This window comes from Abramis brama (genome assembly GCF_963993115.1).
Source record: "Abramis brama genome assembly, chromosome: 22".
In the NCBI taxonomy this organism is placed as follows: domain Eukaryota; kingdom Metazoa; phylum Chordata; class Actinopteri; order Cypriniformes; family Leuciscidae; genus Abramis; species Abramis brama.
Window position 1 is genome coordinate 15,848,357 of NC_139984.1, and position 22,253 is coordinate 15,870,609.

Consider the following 22,253-nt stretch of genomic DNA (forward strand, 5'->3'; position numbering starts at 1 on the left):
TTCAACAGCATTTATTAATCTTTATTAATGTTAATTACTAGTAGCCTACATTATTTAAATCAAAAGTTGTATTTGTTAACATTAGTTAGCCTAATGCACTGTGTGAAGTAACATAATAAAAATACAGCTGTTCATTGTTTGTTCAACTAAGATTAACAAAGATTAATAAATACAGTAACAAATGTATTGCTCGTGGTTCATGTTAGTTAGCCTAATACATTAACTAATGTAAACAAATCAAACCATATTTAACACCTCTTAAAATGAGAATGTAAGTGTGCTTACCCCATTTTTTTAGTAAGAGTGGTTAGCAAGATTTAACCTTAATAAACTACTGTATTTTCAGGTTATCTATATGACAATGTGTAGAACAATTACCAAAACAATCTTTTAGTTTAGACTGTTTGCGGTAAATGCAGTTTGGTTGTCGAGGTCAAAACTCTAAATAAGCTGTGAATCAAATAAACTTACTGTAAATAATGTTATGTCATTTTTTTACTCTTACACTGAATGTTTGGATTTTGTGAAGGTGTGAATCATTTTTTTATTAATATTTAATATATAATAAAATTTTGTGTAACAAATTATTAACAAAGGAATATATTGTGTCCTCCAGTGCCTGGACTCGACTGTACTAAAATGTCTAAGTCCGTGTCAAGTCCGAGTACATTTTCATCCGAGTGCGTGACAAGTCCGAGTTCATTCAAAATTGGACTCGAGTAGAATTCATAGACGATTGGAAAAGTTTTTGGGGCAGACCTGACCTGTTGAAAAGAGATGGTATTCATCCCTCCTGGGATGGTGCTGCTCTTCTCTCTAGTAATATGGTACATAGTCTTAGAGCTCAAACATGAATTGGGCTCAGGTCAGGAAGCACGTCACTGAGGTCAGATAAATCCCATCACATAGAGCCTCTTTCACCTAGCTATCATCATATAGAGACTGTGTCTGTTCCAATAGAGACTGTCTGTTCCACGAACAATAAAATGTAAAATTTAAATGAGTCCATACCCCAAGATTACTGTTATAAACATGAGCCTCGTCTGAAAGGCAAAGGTTGCTGTAATTTATAATATCTTCAGAATTACTGAGAAGTCTTGTTTTAAATATAATTCTTTTGAAGTGTTGGTGCTTAATGTAACACTATCTAGTGTAAATGATAAATCACGTTTGAGATTTGTGCTGGCTACTGTCTACAGGCCACCAGGGCACCATATAGACTTTATCAAAGAATTTGCTGATTTTCAGAGTTAGTTAGTTAGTTTTTCAGTTATCAGAGTTAGTACTGGCTGCAGATAAAAGTCCTAATTGTTGGTGATTTTAATATACATGTAGATAACGAAAAAGATGCATTGGGATTGGCATTTAAAGACATTCTGAACTCTATTGGAGTTAGACAACACGTGTCAGGACCTACTCATTCTCGTAATCATACTCTAGATCTAATATTATCACATGGAATCAATGTTGATGCCATTGAAATTCTGCAGCAGAGCGATGACATCTCAGATCATTATTTAGTCTTGTGTATACTTCATTTAGCCAAGGCTGCAAAGTCGACTCCGTGTTACAAATATGTTAGACCTATCACTTCTGCCACTAAAGATTGCTTTATTAATGATCTTCCTGATCAGTTTCATCATCTCAGCATCCCAGATAGCTTAGAAGAACTCGATATTGCGACAGAAACTTTTAACTCTCTCTTTTCCAGCACTTTAGACACAGTTGCTCCAGTTGGCATTAGTGGAATTGCATTAGCATGGTTTAAATCATACTTATCTGACCATTATCAGTTTGTAGCAGTAAATGAAGTTCTCTGTTAAGTCTTCATCGTCGGTTAGGAACCTGGGTGTGCTCTTTGATACCAATCTTTCATTTGAAAGTCACGTGTCTAGTATCTGTAAAACCGCATTTTTCCATCTTAAAAATATATCTAAATTACGTCATATGCTCTCATTGACAAATGCAGAACAATTAGTTCATGCGTTCATGACCTCAAGGCTAGATTATTGTAATGCTCTACTGGGTGGTTGCCCTGCACGCTTAATAAACAAATTACAGCTGGTCCAAAATGCAGCAGCTCGAGTTCTTACCAGAACCAAGAAGTATTACCATATTAGCCTGGTTCTGTCAACACTGCATTGGCTCCCTATTAAACATCGTATAAATTTTAATATATTGCTGATTACTTACAAAGCACTAAATGGTTTAGCTCCGCAGTACTTGAGCGAGCTCTTAACGCATTACAGTCCTTCACGTCTATTGCGATCTCAAAATTCCGGCCAGTTGATAATACCTAGAATATCAAAATCGACTGCTGGCGGTAGATCCTTCTCCTATTTAGCACCAAAACTTTGGAACAGTCTTCCTACCATTGTCCGGGAAGCAGACACACTCTGTCAGTTCAAAGCTAGACAAAAAACACATCTCTTTGACCTAGCATACACATAACACATTATAGACTTCTATAATTCCATATTAGGCTGCATAGATTAGGCCAGCCGGAACCGGGAACACTTCCCATAAATCCTAATGTACTCGTTACATCATAAGAAGAATGGCGTCTACGCTAATATTAGTCTCTCTGTTTATACCGAGGTTTACCGCAGTCCGCCGGATCCAGGCCGCATCCAGATCTGATGAAGGACCAGCGCCTGGACGCGACGACAACGCAGTCCTGAAGTGTCAACTAGTCTCTCCTCTTCCGCCGGATCCAGGCCGTATCCAGATCCGTTGAAGGACCTGCGCCTGGACGCGACTACAACACAGTACTGAAGTGTCAACCAGTCTCTCCGTTTACTGAAGTGAGGTGGACCCCGGCCGTATCCAGATCAGATGGTGGATCTGCACCTGGACCTAACCATGACGCATCCCTGAAGTGCCAGCCTCATCAGCCCTGTGAAGGCGTCATCGACACGACCAATCTGACTTCTGACCTGTAACGCTGCCTGGATCATAATCACTACACTGTCAATACACTGTTCGCTCGTTGGCCAGAGGAGAACTGGCCCCCGACTGAGCCTGGGTTCTCCCAAGGTTTTTTTCTCCATTCTGACACCTGAAGGAGTTTTGGTTCCTTGCCACTGTTGCCTTGGCTTTTGGCTTGCTTAGTTGGGGACATTTAATATTCAACAATATTATTGATCTGCCCTATTAAGGGAGGACGATGATGCAATTTTCTTCTAGAAACAAACTTTGTTGTATCATTTTCATGTTATCAATGTGAAGCTGCTTTGATACAATCTGTATTGTAAAAAGCGCTATATAAATAAAGGTGACTTGACTTGACTTGACACTAGTGCTGGTGAGGGTCACCGAAAGACATTGGGTGTGGTGTGAGTCACTGCACAGCACTGGGGCCGGTAAAGGTAACCGCAAGACACTAAGGCTGGTGAGGGTCTCTGGAAGGCACTAAAGATGGTGATGGACGACAGGTGTGATTTATGAAGATACAGACAAGACAGATGCTGATGTTGACTCTGAAGCTGATTCAATTAAAACTTGTCATCTTTAGTCAATTAGCGACTCTCTTTTTTCTTTATTAGGTCTGTACACAGTCTTTTGTTTGTAGTTGATCATGCAAGTTGAATTTACAAAATGTCAAATTTAGAAAAAGCCCAAATTCAAAGTTCAGCTAAATAAATACATTTATTTACACCAAAATAAAACAAAACACCTCATTTTAAAACATTTCTGAATCCTGTTATTGACTTTTATTGAAAGTGTAATCACTTTTATTGGTGCCGTTATCAATGAACATTAATATGTAAATGATAAAATGAAAAAAAGTACATAATAAAATATCTTAATGAAACTCATGAGCTCAAGGCGAGCTATTAAATAAAGATCCTTGTCCCCCACGTTACTAACACGAGTAATCGCCTTTAGAGTAGTAATAGAAAAGATCTGAAAGTCAACAGATGGTCTCTTGATTAAGTTTGATACTGATGCAGGGAGCGTCTTCCTGAGGACTTTCATAAACCAGCAGTCAACGTGTACATGAATCGGGGGGACATTGTTTTCCTGAGGAAATGCAGGTAAGGCAACTAATTTTTCCATTCGTTTACAAAATTATCCTCAAACATTGTAATTTTTATGTGTTAGTGAAAATGATGAGTAGCCTAACGTAAACGCCGCGTGGCTGCGTTTTGTACGTCCGCGCCCTAGACTACAAGGATGAAAAAAGTTATCGATGTAGCCTAATAGTAGCTAAATGCTCGCACGTATCGCATTAGCTTTTTTTAATTTCCCCGTCTCCATCTACTAGCCATAATAGATAGAACAGAAATAGCAACATACCACACTATGAAACTATGAGATTCACAAATCAGCAAATCACGTAATGTACCACACTTATGTCTGTTTAAGAGTCAGAAGGTGTCTAAATTAATATAGGCTATCAGTTAAGTAATAGCATTGTATACATTGTTTTTCAGTTCTGGTTTGAATTCGTTTATAATGGTCTTTCTCGGTTAACCTGTGTATTGTTTTGTTGTTTCTTTAACTTTGGATAAAAAAAAAAAAAAAATCTTTAACTTTTACAAGTATTGTAAAGCCCGTTAATTTTTATCCTTTTTTTAATAATAAAAAAACAACAACAACAACAACCTGAATTTAAAACCGAAACAAAAGAGCAGTCATGTCTATTCTTCTTCTGCTTCATTCTAACATCATGTTTTGGTCTAATAGATAAGAGTATTTTCTAAGCATTTTGTTAGCATATTCATTACATATCCTGTCAGTTGCATATGATGAGCTGGTAAGTGGATCTAGACAGATTTGCAGTTTATTGTGAAGTTGCTACTGAGCTTTAAAAATGTGTGAAAATCATGAATATTATTAATGTTATCCTGACTACATTTTTGTGGTTCTATTCCCAGGGAGACCTAGAAAAGCACCAGGGAGCAGTTTTCCATAGTCAGGTACTATGAGCACTTGTGTTGAAAGACAGACTTTGGCAGAGTTGCAGATCGGGAGATGGAAGATCAGATTAACCCTGGGACTTGACAGTAATACCGACACTGATCGCTAACAGTAAATTATTCCCCTTACAATCTGTTTATTTCTAGGCGTTGCTGAAGATGACGGTGATGATACTTAACCTCATTAAGTGAAGTGTTGTAGTCGTATACTATCCTCTTTCTTTCTTAAGATTTAGCAATTTGACTTTTGAGGCAGATCAATGAAAATGGTTGATAAGTCGCAAAGTGTCATAATATTTATATTTCTTGTTATTTTACCTGTGTTTTTGCTTTAAACTTTGGTCACATTATGTTGTTTTTAAATGTGCTATAGAAATGCATGTACAGAAATAAATATTTATTGAAATAATGATCAAGACAAAATACACTCCTTTTTTATCATAGGAAAATGCAAGCATGTCCGGCAAAACAGAAATCTGTGTGAAGCTTGCCTACAGGAATAAAGTAAGGCAGAAACCAAGGGCTCTTCTGCTTGTGTGTGTGTGGCTCCTGTGCTCACAGTCAGTGTCCAGCAGCAACCAAAACTCTCGAGGCCAAACCGGTAAGCTAAGCCAACTACTAGTGCACATCTCTCTCACTCTCCCTTTCTCTCTCTTTTTGTCCCCCTTAGGTCTCATTACACACACTGGACACACACTTATATAGCCCCACTGGGAGCAGAGTCAGACCACTGTGAATAACAGCTAAACAACCATTTGCCACCTAGTTATAACTCATTCAGTCATGAACATAGTGAATCTAAAATGTGATGAGATGGCTGGTATAGCTTTAAGTATATATTTGCATCCATATAAAGTCAAATAATATGATAAAATATAATATAAATAATATAATATTTGACATGCATATATATATCAAACTGTTATTTTAGTTTATATAGATTTATAATTTTATTTACATTTAATTTTTTTTATATTTTTATTTTTATCAATATTTTATATTGATGAACTGATTTTTTAAATTACTAATCTATTTTGGTTGAATTTATTTTTATTTAAGTTTTAGTTAGCTTTAATTGTTTATTTATTTCCAGTTAATAAATTCAGTGTTTCAACTTAAATTTGTTTCAGTTTATTGCTAAGGCAACATTTCTAATTTTCATTTCATTTTTTCAACTAATATTTACATTTGATTTCAGATTTATTTCAATTAACAGAAATGTTTTTAATAGTTTAAGTTGATGATATATACCCTGTGTCAAGATGTCACAAGAAAAAAAATATACACACATATATATGTGTGTGTGTGTGTGTGTGTGTGTGTGTGTGTGTGTGTGTGTGTACATATATATATATATATATATATATATATATATATATGTATATACTGTATATATGTGTGTGTGTATAGATAGATAGGTAGATAGATAGATAACTTGTTTTTTATCATCTGTATTTATAGAAAATGGTCTTTATATATGTTTATATGTTATGTTTTAATAATTATTTCTGTGCTGCTTTTAATAAAGTCACTGGATCAGAGCTCTGAGCAACTGTAGTGTTGTTTATGTCCATGTGAGGGCGCCAGGACATTAGAAATAATGTTATCTGTGCCTCTGTTATTACAAAATTTTAAGATGTGTGTAGGCACATATGACAAATATTCTGCATGTTATATAGCCCTCCCGTCTCTAACTGTCTTTCTGTCAATTTAAGGTCGGTCTGAAGTAAAGCCGGGTACCTGTGAGGTGGTGGCGGCTCATCGGTGTTGTAATAAGAATAAAATAGAGGAAAGGTCTCAGACGGTCAAGTGCTCCTGTCTCCCTGGACAGGTTGCTGGAACGACCCACACCCAACCTTCATGTGTAGATGGTATGTTTGTATCTCATTAACCTCAAATTACTGTAGGTTTAAGAAAAAATTAATCATGGCTAACTGCATCAGTGACAGCTCTCTATATTATTGTGTGATGCTACATCTACACCGATAGGTGTCAGTACAGTCCATGATCACTGTCATATTGGTCAAAACAAACTAAAAATGACTTGGTTCTTATGACAGCATAAGACGCAGTGATAGTTTGCAAACTCCTGTTGCATTTAGTTTCAGGAACAGGTTGGACTTCAGGGCTGCTTCTGATTTAAAACTCCAGCAACATTGGCTTTCTCAAGCTGTCACTCTCTTTAGATTTAGGCTTGGAGCTGTGAATCTAATCCTGCTCTGCCAGTTTGTTGACTCTTCAATCAGCAGATATTTTGGAGGGATTTACTGCCGCACACAGTTTCTTTCTGTAGGTATCTCTGTTTTAAGTTTTCTGCTGGAAAACATTTTTTTTTTTTTTAGGCATGCACCAATATTAAAATTCTGGCTGATACTATAAACTAATAATTAATTAACTAACCAATAAATGGCTGATGTTAAATTTCTATAGTGTTTTGTCTAAATAAATGAAAAATTAAAAAAGTGCCATTTTAAAGCGCCCCTATTATGGTTTTCGGATATTACCTTTTAATGTAGTGTGTAATATAGTGGATATAGCTATATCCTCTATATTAGCTATGTAGTTTTATAGAATTATTATCTCCTAAAATAAAATAAAAATATTCTAAACTGCCTGTAACGAGTCGACAGTAACTCTAGTCTTCCTGGCTCCACAAACCTATGTGCAGTGGGTTTGTAACAAATTTGCATCTTCATTGGCTGCCCACGAACAACGTCTGATTTGCAAATCACTTTGCATTCCAAAGGATGAGGTCTCTGGCTTGAATTGACATGGTAAAACCAACGCCATTGTTACTGTTTGTATCACTGTGTAACAAGTGCTGAGGAAGATCCGGAGCTGAAATTCAGATATGGTAATGGCCGTTTCGAGCCAGAGGAAAGTACTATTGTAGGAGACCTCCAAAATAAGATCAGGAGACTTTTAAAAAAGTATAAATGCTTCTTTAAATTCTTCAAGTGAATTTAGGCATCACAACATTATAATGTAAACTGGTTGTAATGAAAATGGACATGCATTTTAAGATTGGCTATAGCTTATGTTTAACAGTGTTATTTAAGATGAACTTTAAGTGGGTATTAGATGATGAGCATGTACAATTAAATAGTTCACTCAAAAATGCTTTACTCACCCTCATGTTATTCCAAACCTGTAATGACTTTCCTTCCTCTGTGAAACACAAAAGAATTTTTGAATTTTTTCGTTCGCTTTGACTTCCATTGTATTTTTTGTCCTTACAATGGAAGTCAATGGCAACCAAAACTGTTTAGTTACCAACATTATTCAAAATATCTTCTTTTGTGTTCCACAGAAGAAAGAAAGTCATACAGGTTTAGAGTAAATTACAATTTCGTTAAATTTTTGGGTGGACTATCCCTTTAAATATCCATATATGTCCAAAGTTTGCAGAAAACTGTTATGGTTATGATGTGTTGTGCATCCCTATTGTTTTATTAATCATTTCAATGAATATAAATAATATGCCACAATAATATATCCTATATTACGGCTTTTGTTTTTACACATATAGGCCACTTGAGCTTGTTCTCCAGAAAAACTCCTCTAGTCTAAATGATAATGCAGAATCATGCAGAATTTGATTCAGAGTCATTATAATTCATTCTTAGATAGAATGTCAAGAAAATAGTTTTGAAAGGAAAATCCAGATGTAATACCACATTCACTTTCATACATTTTCTCATACAATAGCATTACTATATCCTGGTGCCTCGGGTGCACATGTAATGTGTTACGCAGGATATTACCATTTTAATTCTTCAAAAGAAGCTGTTGAGTACGTATGGATCTCTCCCTGAATATCCTGCAGAAAAGACTAGCATGAATATTCAGACAAGCATTGTCTTTCTGATGAAGCTGGTTGACCAACGCAAGTCTCGCAGGTTAAGATTGTTAATAAGCCAGCACATCAGCGACCCATGACGTGACCACGTCCAAAACACAACATATGCCATTTGAATTTTTTCCCCTCAGCAGGGCAGTTTTGTCAGCATGGAGCATTAATCAGCCAAAGCTTGTGTCTTTCTGTGTAGTTTCAGCATGTAGGTTTGTCTCTCTGTGTGGGTTTGAGTGGGTTTATGTGCATCTGAGAGGTGGGCAGTGAGCTTATGTGGGTGTGTTATCATCATGGTCATTTTTGTATGCCTCTGGGAAGATTTAACAGACCTCAGTATTTCACAATTTGTTGTCAATTCATTTCAGTTAAACATTTGAATTTTATGTCGCTCTTATCACTCTGCAGTCTCTTTCTTCTCACATAGTGAAATAATTTCAAGTCAAATTAGTATTTTATGTCCTTGTTATATTTATTTACTTGGAAAGTAGCCATTTAATAAGCAGGATAATGAAGTCAGCTGGTTATTATCACAAAATAAACCCCTTCTGGATGAAACAAATCCACCCAGTGTTTGAGTTTTGATTGCCCTGTCAGGGTTTATTTTGTGATAATGACCAGCTGACTGTATATTATCCAGTACTTACACTACTGTTCCAAATTTTGGGTTCAGTAAGATTTTTTTCTTCTTTCTGCAGTAAATTGTTCAATTGTTCTGCATTAAATTAATCAAAGAATCCTGAAATAGAATGTGTCATAGTTTCCACAAAAAATATTAAGTTTAAGCAGCACAACTGTTTTCAATATTGATAATAATCAGAAATGTTTCTTGAGCATCAAATCATCATATTAGAATAATTTCTGAAGGATAAGACACTTAAGACTGGATTAATGGTGAAAAATCAGCTTCTAGGAATCAATTAGGATTAGGACCATCACAGGAATTAATTACATTTTAAAATAGTTTTTTTAAATTGTAATCATTTTTCACAGTATTGCTTTTTACAGTATTTTAAATCAAATAAATGCAGCCTTAGTGAGCATAAGAGACTTCTTTCAAAAACAAAAAAACTTACCGATCTTAAACTTTTTAACTGTACTGTAAATATTTTTTGAAAAAATCATCAATTTCTTGGTGGTACTGGATGTTGCTCCTGCATTTCACCCAATTTTCTTTTAATTCCCTCTCAGCATCAATCGTGCGGATGAAGTGGTGGTGTCAAATGGAGCCATGCTTAAATGGTGAAGAGTGTAAAGTATTGCCTGACCTCACCGGCTGGTCCTGCAGTTCCGGGAACAAAATCAAAACTACCAAGGTGAGGTGTAAGGCCTGGTCTTTGGAGAGAGTCCAATGTTACCTAGAAATATAGTCAATATAGAAATATAGCAGTTGGACTACCACCACACACACGTCAGAGCTTCATCACCAGATGTTTTGGGCTGAATGTCCCAGCATGTTTGTTTGGAGTACATGCATCAGTTTTCTAGTTATTCATTGGTAATTCTATCATGAAATATCTTCTAAAGTGCTTCTTGGCCCTTCTTCCCCGTATAGGTCACACGGTAAAGCAACACTTCTGTGGACATGTGATGACAACTCATAATTTCACAGGAGTGTATTTTAAAATCAGATCTGCAAATGTCAACAGAAACGCTCCAGCAGAAACATGCGACCTGTGAACTATGACTGTGAGAAGAGTTCAGATGACGCAAGGCATTGGGTTGACAACACAAATACTTCTATTTCAAATAAATTATCTTTTGAACTTTCTATTCATCAAAGATTTATGAAAAAATGATCCCAGTTTCCACAAAAATATTGATCAGTTATGTTTCTTGAGCAGCAAATCAGCATATTAGAATCATTCCTGAAGGATCATGTGACACTGAAGACTGGAGTAATGATGCTGAAAATTCAGCTTTTCCATCCGATCTCCATAAAAGTCTGCATGCTTTATTAGAATCATGTTGCATGTTTTCACCTAATTTCGTGAAGTTTTGAGTTTTCGTTTAGGATTTATTGGCTTTTGAGTATATTTTGCCACGCCCATTTTCTAAATGACCCTGTTATAGCTACTCAAAGGGTAATTTTTTTATTTTTTTTTAATTATTAACAATGGCTGAATCTGAAATCGCCCTTGGACAAAGACACTGCAAGCCAATTTTCAAGTCAATCGGACTAACGGTTGGGTGGTTATAGCCATTTTCGTGTTTTTTTTTTTCATGTTCACCGTGTGCATTTTCACACGACCACAGAATGAGCTCTTACATGGGTGCGCCGAGATTGGTGAAAATATCAAATTTCTTTCATGAGTTATAGCCATTTTTGTAAAAGTGGCTCCTCCCACTTCAAATGTTTTGGTGGGCCTTAGAGACCATGAATCGAAACTTAATTTTTTTTTTTTATAATATTGACAATAAGACTTACGAGCGATTTTGCACTTTTCACTGCTGTAGCGCCCCCGTCAGGCCGATCAGGGCGAGCCTTAGTGACGTTGTAGACGGTATGAGTACTACCAGCCCTCAAAATTATCCTTGCTGAACCTTGGAAATTTTAACAATTACAATTGGGTTTCAGCACTACGTGCATGAACCCCTAAATACATTAAAATAGAAAACAGTTATTTTAAAATGTAGTAATTTATTTTACAATATTAGCCTACTGTATTTTACTGTGTTTTTGATCAAATAAATTCAGCCTGGGTGAGCAACTGAGCATAAGAGACTTCTTACAGACCCCAAAGGCTAGTACATTTAACAGATCATTTCCAATGTACTTTTTTTTATGTTATTCACAAAAAAAGTAATACAGGTGTGGATGAGGGTGATAAATTGTTGACAAAATTAAAAAAAATTCCCTGTACTATCCCTTTAAATGTTTTTGGAAATCATAGGTACATATGTTTTGTTTTTTCTCTTTCCATCTTGATTAATCCATGTTCTCCGAGTTGTAACCAAGTTAACTCTGATGTTGTTTTTGCACAGCAAAACTTCTGAATATTAAGATAAAGCCCCTACCTGCGCAAATGTACTCAAACACACTGCTCGTCTCTTCATTTTCATCTGACTGACTTGACACACCACCTGCAAGTGGAGGCAAGTAAACATGGAAGTTTGGAGCAAAACAAGCCCTGTTTGATATGGAAATAGAACAGAGGAGTGTGTGTGTGTTTATCTGGATGTGTGAGAAAGACAGATGGAGAACCAGACTATGCTGGAGCCCATGTTCTCTTGAGTTGTAGGTTATTATCATATTAAGAGTTTATTAAAATTTGGGGTTGGGGAAGTAGGGTGGTTAGCTTCTAATTATGACTGTAACAACAGTGAAATATGTATTAGTTTCCACAAACACATGTAGGGGTTCACTACAGGTTATTAATTCACACCAGGGTCACCTTGACTGTTTTGAATGATTTATCATAAGGCTCATTAAGACTGCTGACAATTCACTGAATTAATTTGGTGGTTCCAAATGTAAAACTCAAACTTTTTTTTAAACCTTTTTTTTTAATTTTAATGAATTAATATTCATTATTGAGGTGCCATTTAACTATGAAGAATGTTGATATTTTTTCCCATTTTTGCTCTGCAGCAACCATACAATTATACCTGACAGTTTAAGTGGCAAGAGGCAAGATGAATTTGAATGTATTTACAATAAACACATTTCAGTTTTAATGACACAGAACTCTCCTGGAAAGAGTAATTGTTCTGTGTGAAGATTCAGAACACAGGGTATTACTTATGCATGCCGTGCCTGGCATCAGTCCCCTGGGGAGGGCCAGCGCGCTCCTGTAGTGCTTTAGACTAGAGGAACCGAGGACAGTGGATGTAAGTATACCTGCTTGAATTTAAATGATGTTGGCATCCATAATGAACTTAATGACGGCGTGCTTGAGTTTCACATTCTCTCTCTTCTGGTTTGCATCGCATTGTTGTTAATAAGAGTGCCGGCGAATAACTCGATATGCCATTGTTCGCATACTTTAAAGGAAATGAGGAACCCATGCCAACACAGTATGCCAGCATCTTATTACATCCAGCAGTGAGTGGAGGAAGACAGAGAAAATTGTTGGGCTTTGTGGGAAATAAAAAATTCTAATTATGAACTATTTTAGACCAGCAATCTACCATTACCAGGCTCTGGCGGATCCATCTTTTTAGAGGAGAAGATTTGCAGGAATGGTTGTGAGGGCAGCCCTCTTAGATTCAGTATCTTTTCCAAAATGTGTGTTCATTGGTCACATAATTACCCAAACCCTCCTACATCATACTCATAGTGGGGCAGAGAAAAGGAGGTGAGAGGAGCACGTCATGTGATATCTGTGTGCTATTGGGACAGTTAGCGTTGTCTTCGAGTAAACTACAAAAACGTGATTCTGAGGAAACCGTGACAACTTGCGCATGCGTATTAGCGCCCGTGTCTCGTTTCAAAGGCTGCGTCCTTCGGAGGTCGCTTTTGTCGTCATAAAGGATATCCTATTTCAGAAAAGTAACCAGTATAAAATTAACCGTTATTCCTAGTTTAGAGAAAATTGTTGTAGCCTAATTTCTTTTCAATGTAGTGGTCAGTTTATTGAAATGAAGCAGCGTTTTGGTGTGTGCACACCATTAGTCGTTTTTGCGGATCCGTGTGAAAGGAGATTGTTTTGATAATGACTTTTCAGTTTTTAGTACATTGCTGTCCGGTAAGCTAAACATAAGTTAGATTCTATCACCGTTCATCCTCATTTAGTTCCTAATTTATATGACTTTCTTTGTTCCATCAAACAGAAAAGAAGATTTAAGCTGCTCTTTTCCATCCATTGAAAGTGCTCTCAGACTCATTGTGAAAAAGTACACTTCAGGCATACGTTTAAAAGTGAGCTTATTGTGGAAATAATATACTTAAGTATACTAATATACTCTAGAATACTTAGTTGCGAACTGAATGCAAAGTTTTTTGGACACTTAGCCTAATGCAATCAAATGAAAATTTTGTTTTACAGTCAGAGACCCAGAACCAGATATGATGAATGAAGACCCGGAGTCAGAATTATAATAAATTAAAGAAAAGATTTACTGAAGATAGCTTCAAAACTCACACGGGAGTTCGTAGGCCGCCCCGCTTACAGGTACAAAGATCACAGCAATTATACCCTTCACCAAGGTCTAAGCTACGTCCTTGCTTCAGGTTGAATGATTCTGATTCGCTAAGAAATAGATAAAAATAGTAATTTTCCACACATGTACAGATAGACTGAAGCATATCTCCATCGATTATGCAGCGGACACTCGGACCCTGAAGTTAGGCATGTCGTGACCTTCCAGTTTTCAGATTTGGGTTGCTGGGCGCCAACATGTCCAGAACAACAACTCGGTCAATCCTGCAACCAAAAAGACTAACTCGCACACTTACACACACACTGACACACAGCTTTTCCAAGGCTGGATTTGGCCAGGCTCTAACTATAAACAGGAGAGTCGTCTCAAAACATCAAGATAATGCTTTCTTTCTCTGACGGAGAGCTACACTTTAGTCTAACTGGAAAGTAAGGGTTTAACTGAGAAAGGTTCCCTTAAACTATAGACTTCAATGACTCCTGTGACTTATAGTCGTCAGGGTACCGTAGAAAAACAGATGTATGTATTGACACATGTTGAAGACCTTTCTTAACAAAACAAAACATCTTTACATATTTGCCGAGCAAGCACTGTTACTGCATTCATATCAAATACAGACATTAGAGAATACATGAAAAGAACATTTCAGTAATCACACTGGTAACTTCTATAACAAAGTAAAATCTCACAAGCCTAGAGAAGTCATTCAACTCATGAGGAAAAATATTGATGAATATACCTTGATTATAATCACTTAGCCTTTTACATATACATTGAAGCAGCAGTTTATTCCAAAATCTATACCCTTCAGTATTATTAGTTTAAATTTATATTAAATGCAATTAGTTGAACCTAAGACAGTTTTTAGACCCACTTAAGTACATGTATGTCATGTATTTAAATATATTTACACTTGTAAAGATGACGTAATTTTGTTTATTTAGAATATGTAAACTTAACAAATGACACACTACAGTTTAAATTATAATTAAGTACTTTACATGTGCTTTAGTATGTTAGTGAATACATCAAATAAGTATACTTTTTTAAAGCACAAAAATATTATTAAAACATAATGATTTCAAAATGTACTTTAAAGTAAAACTTTTCATTTGACGCTATTACAAAGTGCACTTTTTAAAAGTGTTTAAGTGTGTATGAAACATACTACTTAATCTAAGCATACTATATATATACTTTTAAGATTTGAAGAGCACGTCTTTTTCAAAAGTGTTTATTTGGTTTAGAGACATGCCAACAGAGTTCTAGGTTAAAAATTGTGCAATCAGTGAATGACAGTGTTATCATAACTGTACAGGTACTTGGCATAAGTACTGTAAGTGAGAAATGATGTGCACCATTTGTTTTGGGATTTGTCTGTATGTATGTGAATTAGAAAGATGTATGAACTTCCGTACCTGCAGGGATCAAATCGATGCCCAGAAATGCATACTATGTAGTATATTTTTGCTTGCACATTAATCTTGCATATGGTATAGAGCAACACAGGCAAAACTGGTGAATTGTTATCATCACACTGTCTTTTGTATAATTGGGAAAACTTCACATCTGCTGGGAAGTTGTTGTACAGTAGGCTTGACTGATCTAAGCCTTGAAAAGGACTCGAGAATGCCTCTAAATGTGCCACATTTATTGATAAACCTAATTAATGATTAATGATGATTTCTATTGACTAAATATGGTTACAATAGCACAATTGGTTACCAAATAAAAACAACAACTACACATCACGCAAGAAATGATAATTAATTGGGGGTGTAGTAACCTCATTAGACATGTTTGATTTTTAATTCACCGTCACCTTAAAATTGTGCATGCTTTAACTAGTCTCATGAAAACTACTCAGTCAAGGACAGCTTAATATTTTTTGTGTCTGCTTGTCATGATCAAGTGTTATGGTGTGTGTATGTTAGTTGAGAGATACCTGTCTTGTTTGTGTATCGGGGTGTGAGAGGAGGCTGCGAATTAAGTGACTTGAGAAGGTGAAAATGAAAGGTGAAAACAAGTCTTGAGTTTGCATATAGTCTATCACCACAGCCTGTGCTTATCTGATTTTCAGGTACACTGGTTTAAAAAGGAATAATTGTGTGGCTGGCATTTTTTTAAAACAGAGCTGTGAGATTTGAACGGGTTGGTTTTGCTTTCTTGCTTGTCTTGTTCCTTAAACGTGTTTCAGATTTGGAAACAGTGCTTACCTCTGCTTTTCTTTGAATTATTCAGTGCTGTTTCTGGCTAATAAGACTAAGAGGTAGTGGTACTGGAGATGTTTTAGAGCTTTATTGCATGCACATTGCCAAACAGCACCCTGACTCTGTGCTGGTCATTAATAATTGTGATTGAGAGCAGGGTTGTGTAAGAAGCTCCTGATGTCAGGTTAAATTAGAGTCAAAAAGAAGTGCTTCACCAAGAAAACAACAAGGGAGCTCATGTTGTGATCAGTGCTCATGCTGAAGTTAAACAGAACAAGAGAGCAGCCATTGTTATTTTGTTGACTTTGATCATTTTTTTAATCTAAGATCGAAACTTAATTTTTATTCATCCGTATTTCTTTTGAATCTGTCTGAGAGAGGAAAAAAATACCAGCAAGTTGTTTTCAAAGGGATCCAATTTGCAACCTCATTCGTCGTCCTTTTTAAAGTGTTGTATAAATTACTTTTTGTAATGACATTGGGAGACTTTCAGAGCAGACAGAGAGCCTCACAGGAGCATTTTCAGACTCCCCAGACCTAGAATTGTCTCTCTGAGCAAATATCAGCGCAGTCAACGCCGTTTCAGTGATGAGGACATCGCTGCTTTTATCCTTCAAAGCTCCAGCGGCTTCATTGTATCAGAAACTGCTTTGAATCATTAATAGCCTCATTTACTGAACCTCAAAGAGCTTAACAAGCAACCATCAGCATGTGTGATATGTTTTTACAACACTTTTGCTGAAGAATTAACTTTGCATTTGAATACCTTTGCCCTTCCAAATAACACTGGAGGTCGGAAGTGGTAAAAGAACATGATGGAAAACTTGAAAAATATGTGTATTAGTTTATGTGAAACACTACGGGAAAGTTGATGTCCTGTGGTGTGACATGCTACACTCTCCAACTGTTTTTAACAGCTTGTTTTTATTCTGTTATAATTATTATGCATGCTGTTTTTGTGAGCTCATATTAATTGAGAGGCTTCAGAATATTTCAAAAATGTATTTCACCATTTAACTTGGAAGTAATGGAAGCAAAAAGGTGGAGAAAAATTGAGGGGTTATTATGTGACAAAATGTCACTTAGATGTGATTTTGATCTGATGTCTGATGTGATCTGTATTTTTTTTAGGCGTTTTATAATAAGCAATTGACTATCTCACGGGCAGAAGTACTGCAACATCCATATGAGGCCACAGTTGGATATATTGCTTTTATACAGTTGAGTAAACAAGACCCTGCCCCTTTGCCCCTTGGTGCCCAAAGTGCCCTTTTGTCAAGGCAAAATTTCTTCTCATTTTTTTGTAATTAAAGGCCCTTTTTTGTGGATGCCTGCCCAATCTAACTATTAGTAAAATTACTGAATTATAATTTAGCCGTAAATAAAATTACCTACATGATGACCTTTCACCTGACGAACTCATCCGGGACAATTCCTCACGCCGCACGCGCATTTTTTTAATTTCGCGCGCACTACCAGAGGATATCTTCAACACCGCGGCTTGCTGGTAAGTGGTGTTTCATTCTCAGCGAAGTGATTCTTATGTTTGTTTACTTATTATTATCATTATCATTTTACAAGAACGACGTGAAGAGAGCATGCAGAGATGTTGTTTATATTGCTGTGTGTAGGCTGTAGAAGTAACGTTAGCTTGCTGTTTGAGGGAGAAAAGTTTCACGGGCGTCGAGGGGTCTGGTCTTTTTATGTTATTTTACTTAAAAAAACTATTCATACTTTGAACTATTATTATTACAGTATTTATTTAAAAAACGTAGAGTTCCTTAAAAATTATCATTTTTTAATTATCACAACTTACCAGTATCTTATTTTTTTATTTTTTTCCACATGCAGCTCTTGGTGTGCAGCAGCTTCTGTGAGCATCTCCCTCTTATTTTCTTGTAGCAGTCAGCCTGAGCAGAAGCTGCAGCTTTACAGCAGGTCAGTGAGCTAGTGAGCCAGTTCCAAACACTGTCAGCAATCTTTACATCTTGTCATGGCCACATAACAATTGTTTAATCAGCTAATATATCTCATATATGTTATATGTCTCATACAGAAGCACCTGAAGAAGTTGCAACTCAGCGGCTACAGCAGGACGTCTCCAAATGGTTAGTTTAAAATATTGTGTCTGAATACGGTACTTTAGTTGGTTTATGTATGCTGTTACAGTTATTATCATGTAGCTAACGCTAGCCTACGTTGTTGGCTTTTCATGTTGCTCTGATTTGCTATCATTCTAAAGCTGTATTAGCATCTATATCAGTAGTCTTTGTAGTTTAGAGAAGACTGTACTCTGGCTCATTTTTTAATGACAAAGTTCTCCATGTCCACGTATATTGAAGTCATGTTACACATGACCCATGATTTACTCCTGAAGATTTACCTCTACTCAACACCTGCTGTCCACTCTGTCATATATCTATATATATAGATATATATATAGATATAGATATAAATATCAGCTATAGACACTAACCAGTGCCACTATATTAGTCAGACCTCTGCCATTATTACATGAAGGAACTAAAAAAAGACTTTTGTATTCATTTGTACATCCAAACATTGAGCAACTGCCATGCTTCGCTCGTTTGCAAGCCATGATGTCTCTCGAGGAAAAAACAATATCGCGCTTGCACGGTCGTAGCTCATTTTCTCATGGGCCGCTAAATTCTCTGGATGGGAAAAGCAAAGAAAGGGGAGGTAACCTTTCCCTGTATGACAACATATAGGGAAGATTCCAGATTGGCCCATCTGAGCTTTCATATTCTCAAAGGCGGAGCAGGATACCCAGGGCTTGGTTTACATCTATCGCCATTTCTAGCCACTGGGGGACCATAGGTAGCCTGGTTCTACCAGACTCTCGTACATTTCATTTGTACAGAGAGTCTGGCCTCTCTCCATTGACAAGCGTTAACTTCCTTGTAGGCGGGTATTCTGTTATAAGTTTAAAACTATTGGATCTGCCCAGAGTCACTCTGGATCTGCCATAACCAATCGCTAACCTTTGGTCGTGACGTAACCCTACAACTCAAACTAGCGCACGACCTCAACGTCATCGTTCTCAGCCACTCCCTCTGTTCGCTGATTGGACCGCCAAAAAAATGATCGGAGAAAACCAAAGAATACACCACAATCCCAGACGTAGTACTGAAGAGAAATAAAATTCAGCGGAAGTACGCAGGAGGGCAGAGCCAGGCTAGACCATAGGCAGGTTAGGGGAACTCATGTTAATGTTAAAAAACCTCAAAAAGTGACATTTTCATGCCATGGGACCTTTAATAGGTGCACATAAATTATTTTTTAACTTTTAAACTTAAAATAGTCTTTTCTGTTCTGTTTCTTTTTCAAAACTGCATCACAGCATTTGCTGCCGTATCGATACAGAATCATCCCTATTGATATATTGCTGGATTGATATTTTGAGCACAGCCTATTTAAAGCCTTGTTCCATGTGCCCCCTTTTATACTTTGAGCACCTGCCCCTCCAAAGGTCTCTGCACATCCCTGAATAAGTTGCTTTTTAGACACAAGTTACTTTTTCTGTTTTACTCAGTCAAATCAGAATCATTTTGTCTTTCGACAATGGTGTACATTAATGTCTCAGTATTATTGAAGGAATCAATTGAGTAAATGATTCTGTGACTCGTATGTGAAACGAGTAGTATGTTCATAAAACAGTAGACAAAAACTACCCAGTTGACCTATTACTTCAAGATTCTGAGTTGAGCATTCAATGGACACTTTAATATGCTATGATGCCACGGAAGAGGAGTAGTGGTCACAGTAGGTCGCATGACAACAAGACACATGTAATTGTCACGATCCACACACAGGAAACAAGGGAGAAGATCCAATTGCAGTAAGTATTTATTAGGGAAATCCGTATCAGTGGTCAAGTCCAGGCATGGGTCAAAATCCGATAAGGCAATCCAAAACAAGACACAAACAAGAACCGGCAGGAAACAGAACACAGAAGTGGCGTGATAAATACAAGGACTCCGTGACGCATACTAAATCAGACAGGGTTATATACACAGGGAAAGGACAATGCTAATGGGGAATTGGCTGAGTGCAATGATTAGTGACAAGGGACAGCTGAGTGCAATGAAGAAACAAGGATCGTGGGGAATGTAGTTCAGAATGTGACAGACACCGTGGGGAAGGAGGTCATCTAGTGGTGACCCAGGGAACTCAAACCAGACACTGTGACAGTAATACATCCGGATTACATTCGTGCAACACACATTAATACTACACTCACCTAAAGGATTATTAGGAACACCTGTTCAATTTCTCATTAATGCAATTATCTATCTCATTAATGCTTATATCACTTTAAACAGACTGATAAGCTCTTTGTGCACTACACGTATACACGTATATACAATTTACATATACTTATACCTGAAGTTTTGTTTTATTGAACTGTTTTACTCTCTATTTGCCATGTGCCTTATGTCACTTTATCTCTTATTTTTTATTTATTTATATAATGTCCTCATTGTATTTGTATATCTGTAGTTGTATAGTTGTATGTACATGTTCAAACTGTATTTATCTGTAATTGAACGTCTACTGTCAGTGTCTTAATGTTAACTGTATGCACCAAGGGTGGGAGATTAACGCAATTTCGATTCTCTGTATGTATGTGCCGTACATGTGGAAGAATTGACAATAAAAACACTTGACTTGACTTGACTTGATCTAATCAACCAATCACATGGCAGTTGCTTCAATGCATTTAGGGGTGTGGTCCTGGTCAAGACAATCTCCTGAACTCCAAACTGAATGTCAGAATGGGAAAGAAAGGTGATTTAAGCAATTTTGAGCGTGGCATGGTTGTTGGTGCCAGACGGGCCGGTCTGAGTATTTCACGATCTGCTCAGTTACTGGGATTTTCACGCACAACCATTTCTAGCCCAGGTGAAAAAGACGTACTGTTAAATGTATTAAAAATACATTATAGTATATTTACATTATAGTATATTTACAGTATATAGTATATAAACATACTCAAGTACATTTTTAATACATTTAATAGTACGTCTTTTTCACCTGGGAGGGTTTACAAAGAATGGTGTGAAAAGGGAAAAACATCCAGTATGCGGCAGTCCTGTGGGCGAAAATGCCTTGTTGATGCTAGAGGTCAGAGGAGAATGGGCCGACTGATTCAAGCTGATAGAAGAGCAACTTTGACTGAAATAACCACTAGTTACAACCGAGGTATGCAGCAAAGCATTTGTGAAGCCACAACACGCACAACCTTGAGGCGGATGGGCTACAACAGCAGAAGACCCCATCGGGTACCACTCATCTCCACTACAAATAGGAAAAAGAGGCTACAATTTGCACGAGCTCACCAAATTTGGACAGTTGAAGACTGGAAAAATGTTGCCTGGTCTGATGAGTCTCGATTTCTGTTGAGACATTCAGATGGTAGAGTCAGAATTTGGCGTAAACAGAATGAGAACATGGATCCATCATGCCTTGTTACCACTGTGCAGGCTGGTGGTGGTGGTGTAATGGTGTGGGGGGTGTTTTCTTGGCACACTTTAGGCCCCTTAGTGCCAATTGGGCATCGTTTAAATGCCACGGCCTACCTGAGCATTGTTTCTGACCATGTCCATCCCTTTATGACCACCATGTACCCATCCTCTGATGGCTACTTCCAGCAGGATAATGCACCATGTCACAAAGCTCGAATCATTTCAAATTGGTTTCTTGAACATGACAATGAGTTCACTGTACTAAAATGGCCCCCACAGTCACCAGATCTCAACCCAATAGAGCATCTTTGGGATGTGGTGGAACGGGAGCTTCGTGCCCTGGATGTGCATCCCACAAATCTCCATCAACTGCAAGATGCTATCCTATCAATATGGGCCAACATTTCTAAAGAATGCTTTCAGCACCTTGTTGAATCAATGCCACGTAGAATTAAGGCAGTTCTGAAGGCGAAAGGGGGTCAAACACAGTATTAGTATGGTGTTCCTAATAATCCTTTAGGTGAGTGTATATAGAACATACTGGAAAAGAAGTATTGTACTATGAGAGTATTTGGTTTCAGACACAGCCACTCACTTGTTTAATTTCTGAATGACTCTGTGTTTTTTAAATCAAGTGGTTAAGTAAAATGATTCAATCACTCACTCACTCATAAAGGCAGGA

At 37.0% G+C, this 22,253-nt stretch overlaps 1 protein-coding gene across 1 annotated transcript; it reads left to right on the top strand.

Annotated features, from left to right (window-relative positions):
• Positions 1-3,918: 3,918 nt before the first annotated feature.
• Positions 3,919-11,806, top strand: LOC311073576 (chemokine-like protein TAFA-4). The gene is made up of 6 exons (XM_084099433.1): positions 3,919-4,037; positions 4,881-4,922; positions 5,367-5,523; positions 6,638-6,793; positions 9,964-10,088; positions 10,328-11,806. Exons 1-6 carry the CDS (start codon positions 4,032-4,034, stop codon positions 10,337-10,339), a joined length of 498 nt encoding a protein of 165 aa, XP_083955559.1. The 5' UTR covers positions 3,919-4,031; the 3' UTR covers positions 10,340-11,806.
• Positions 11,807-22,253: the final 10,447 nt, after the last annotated feature.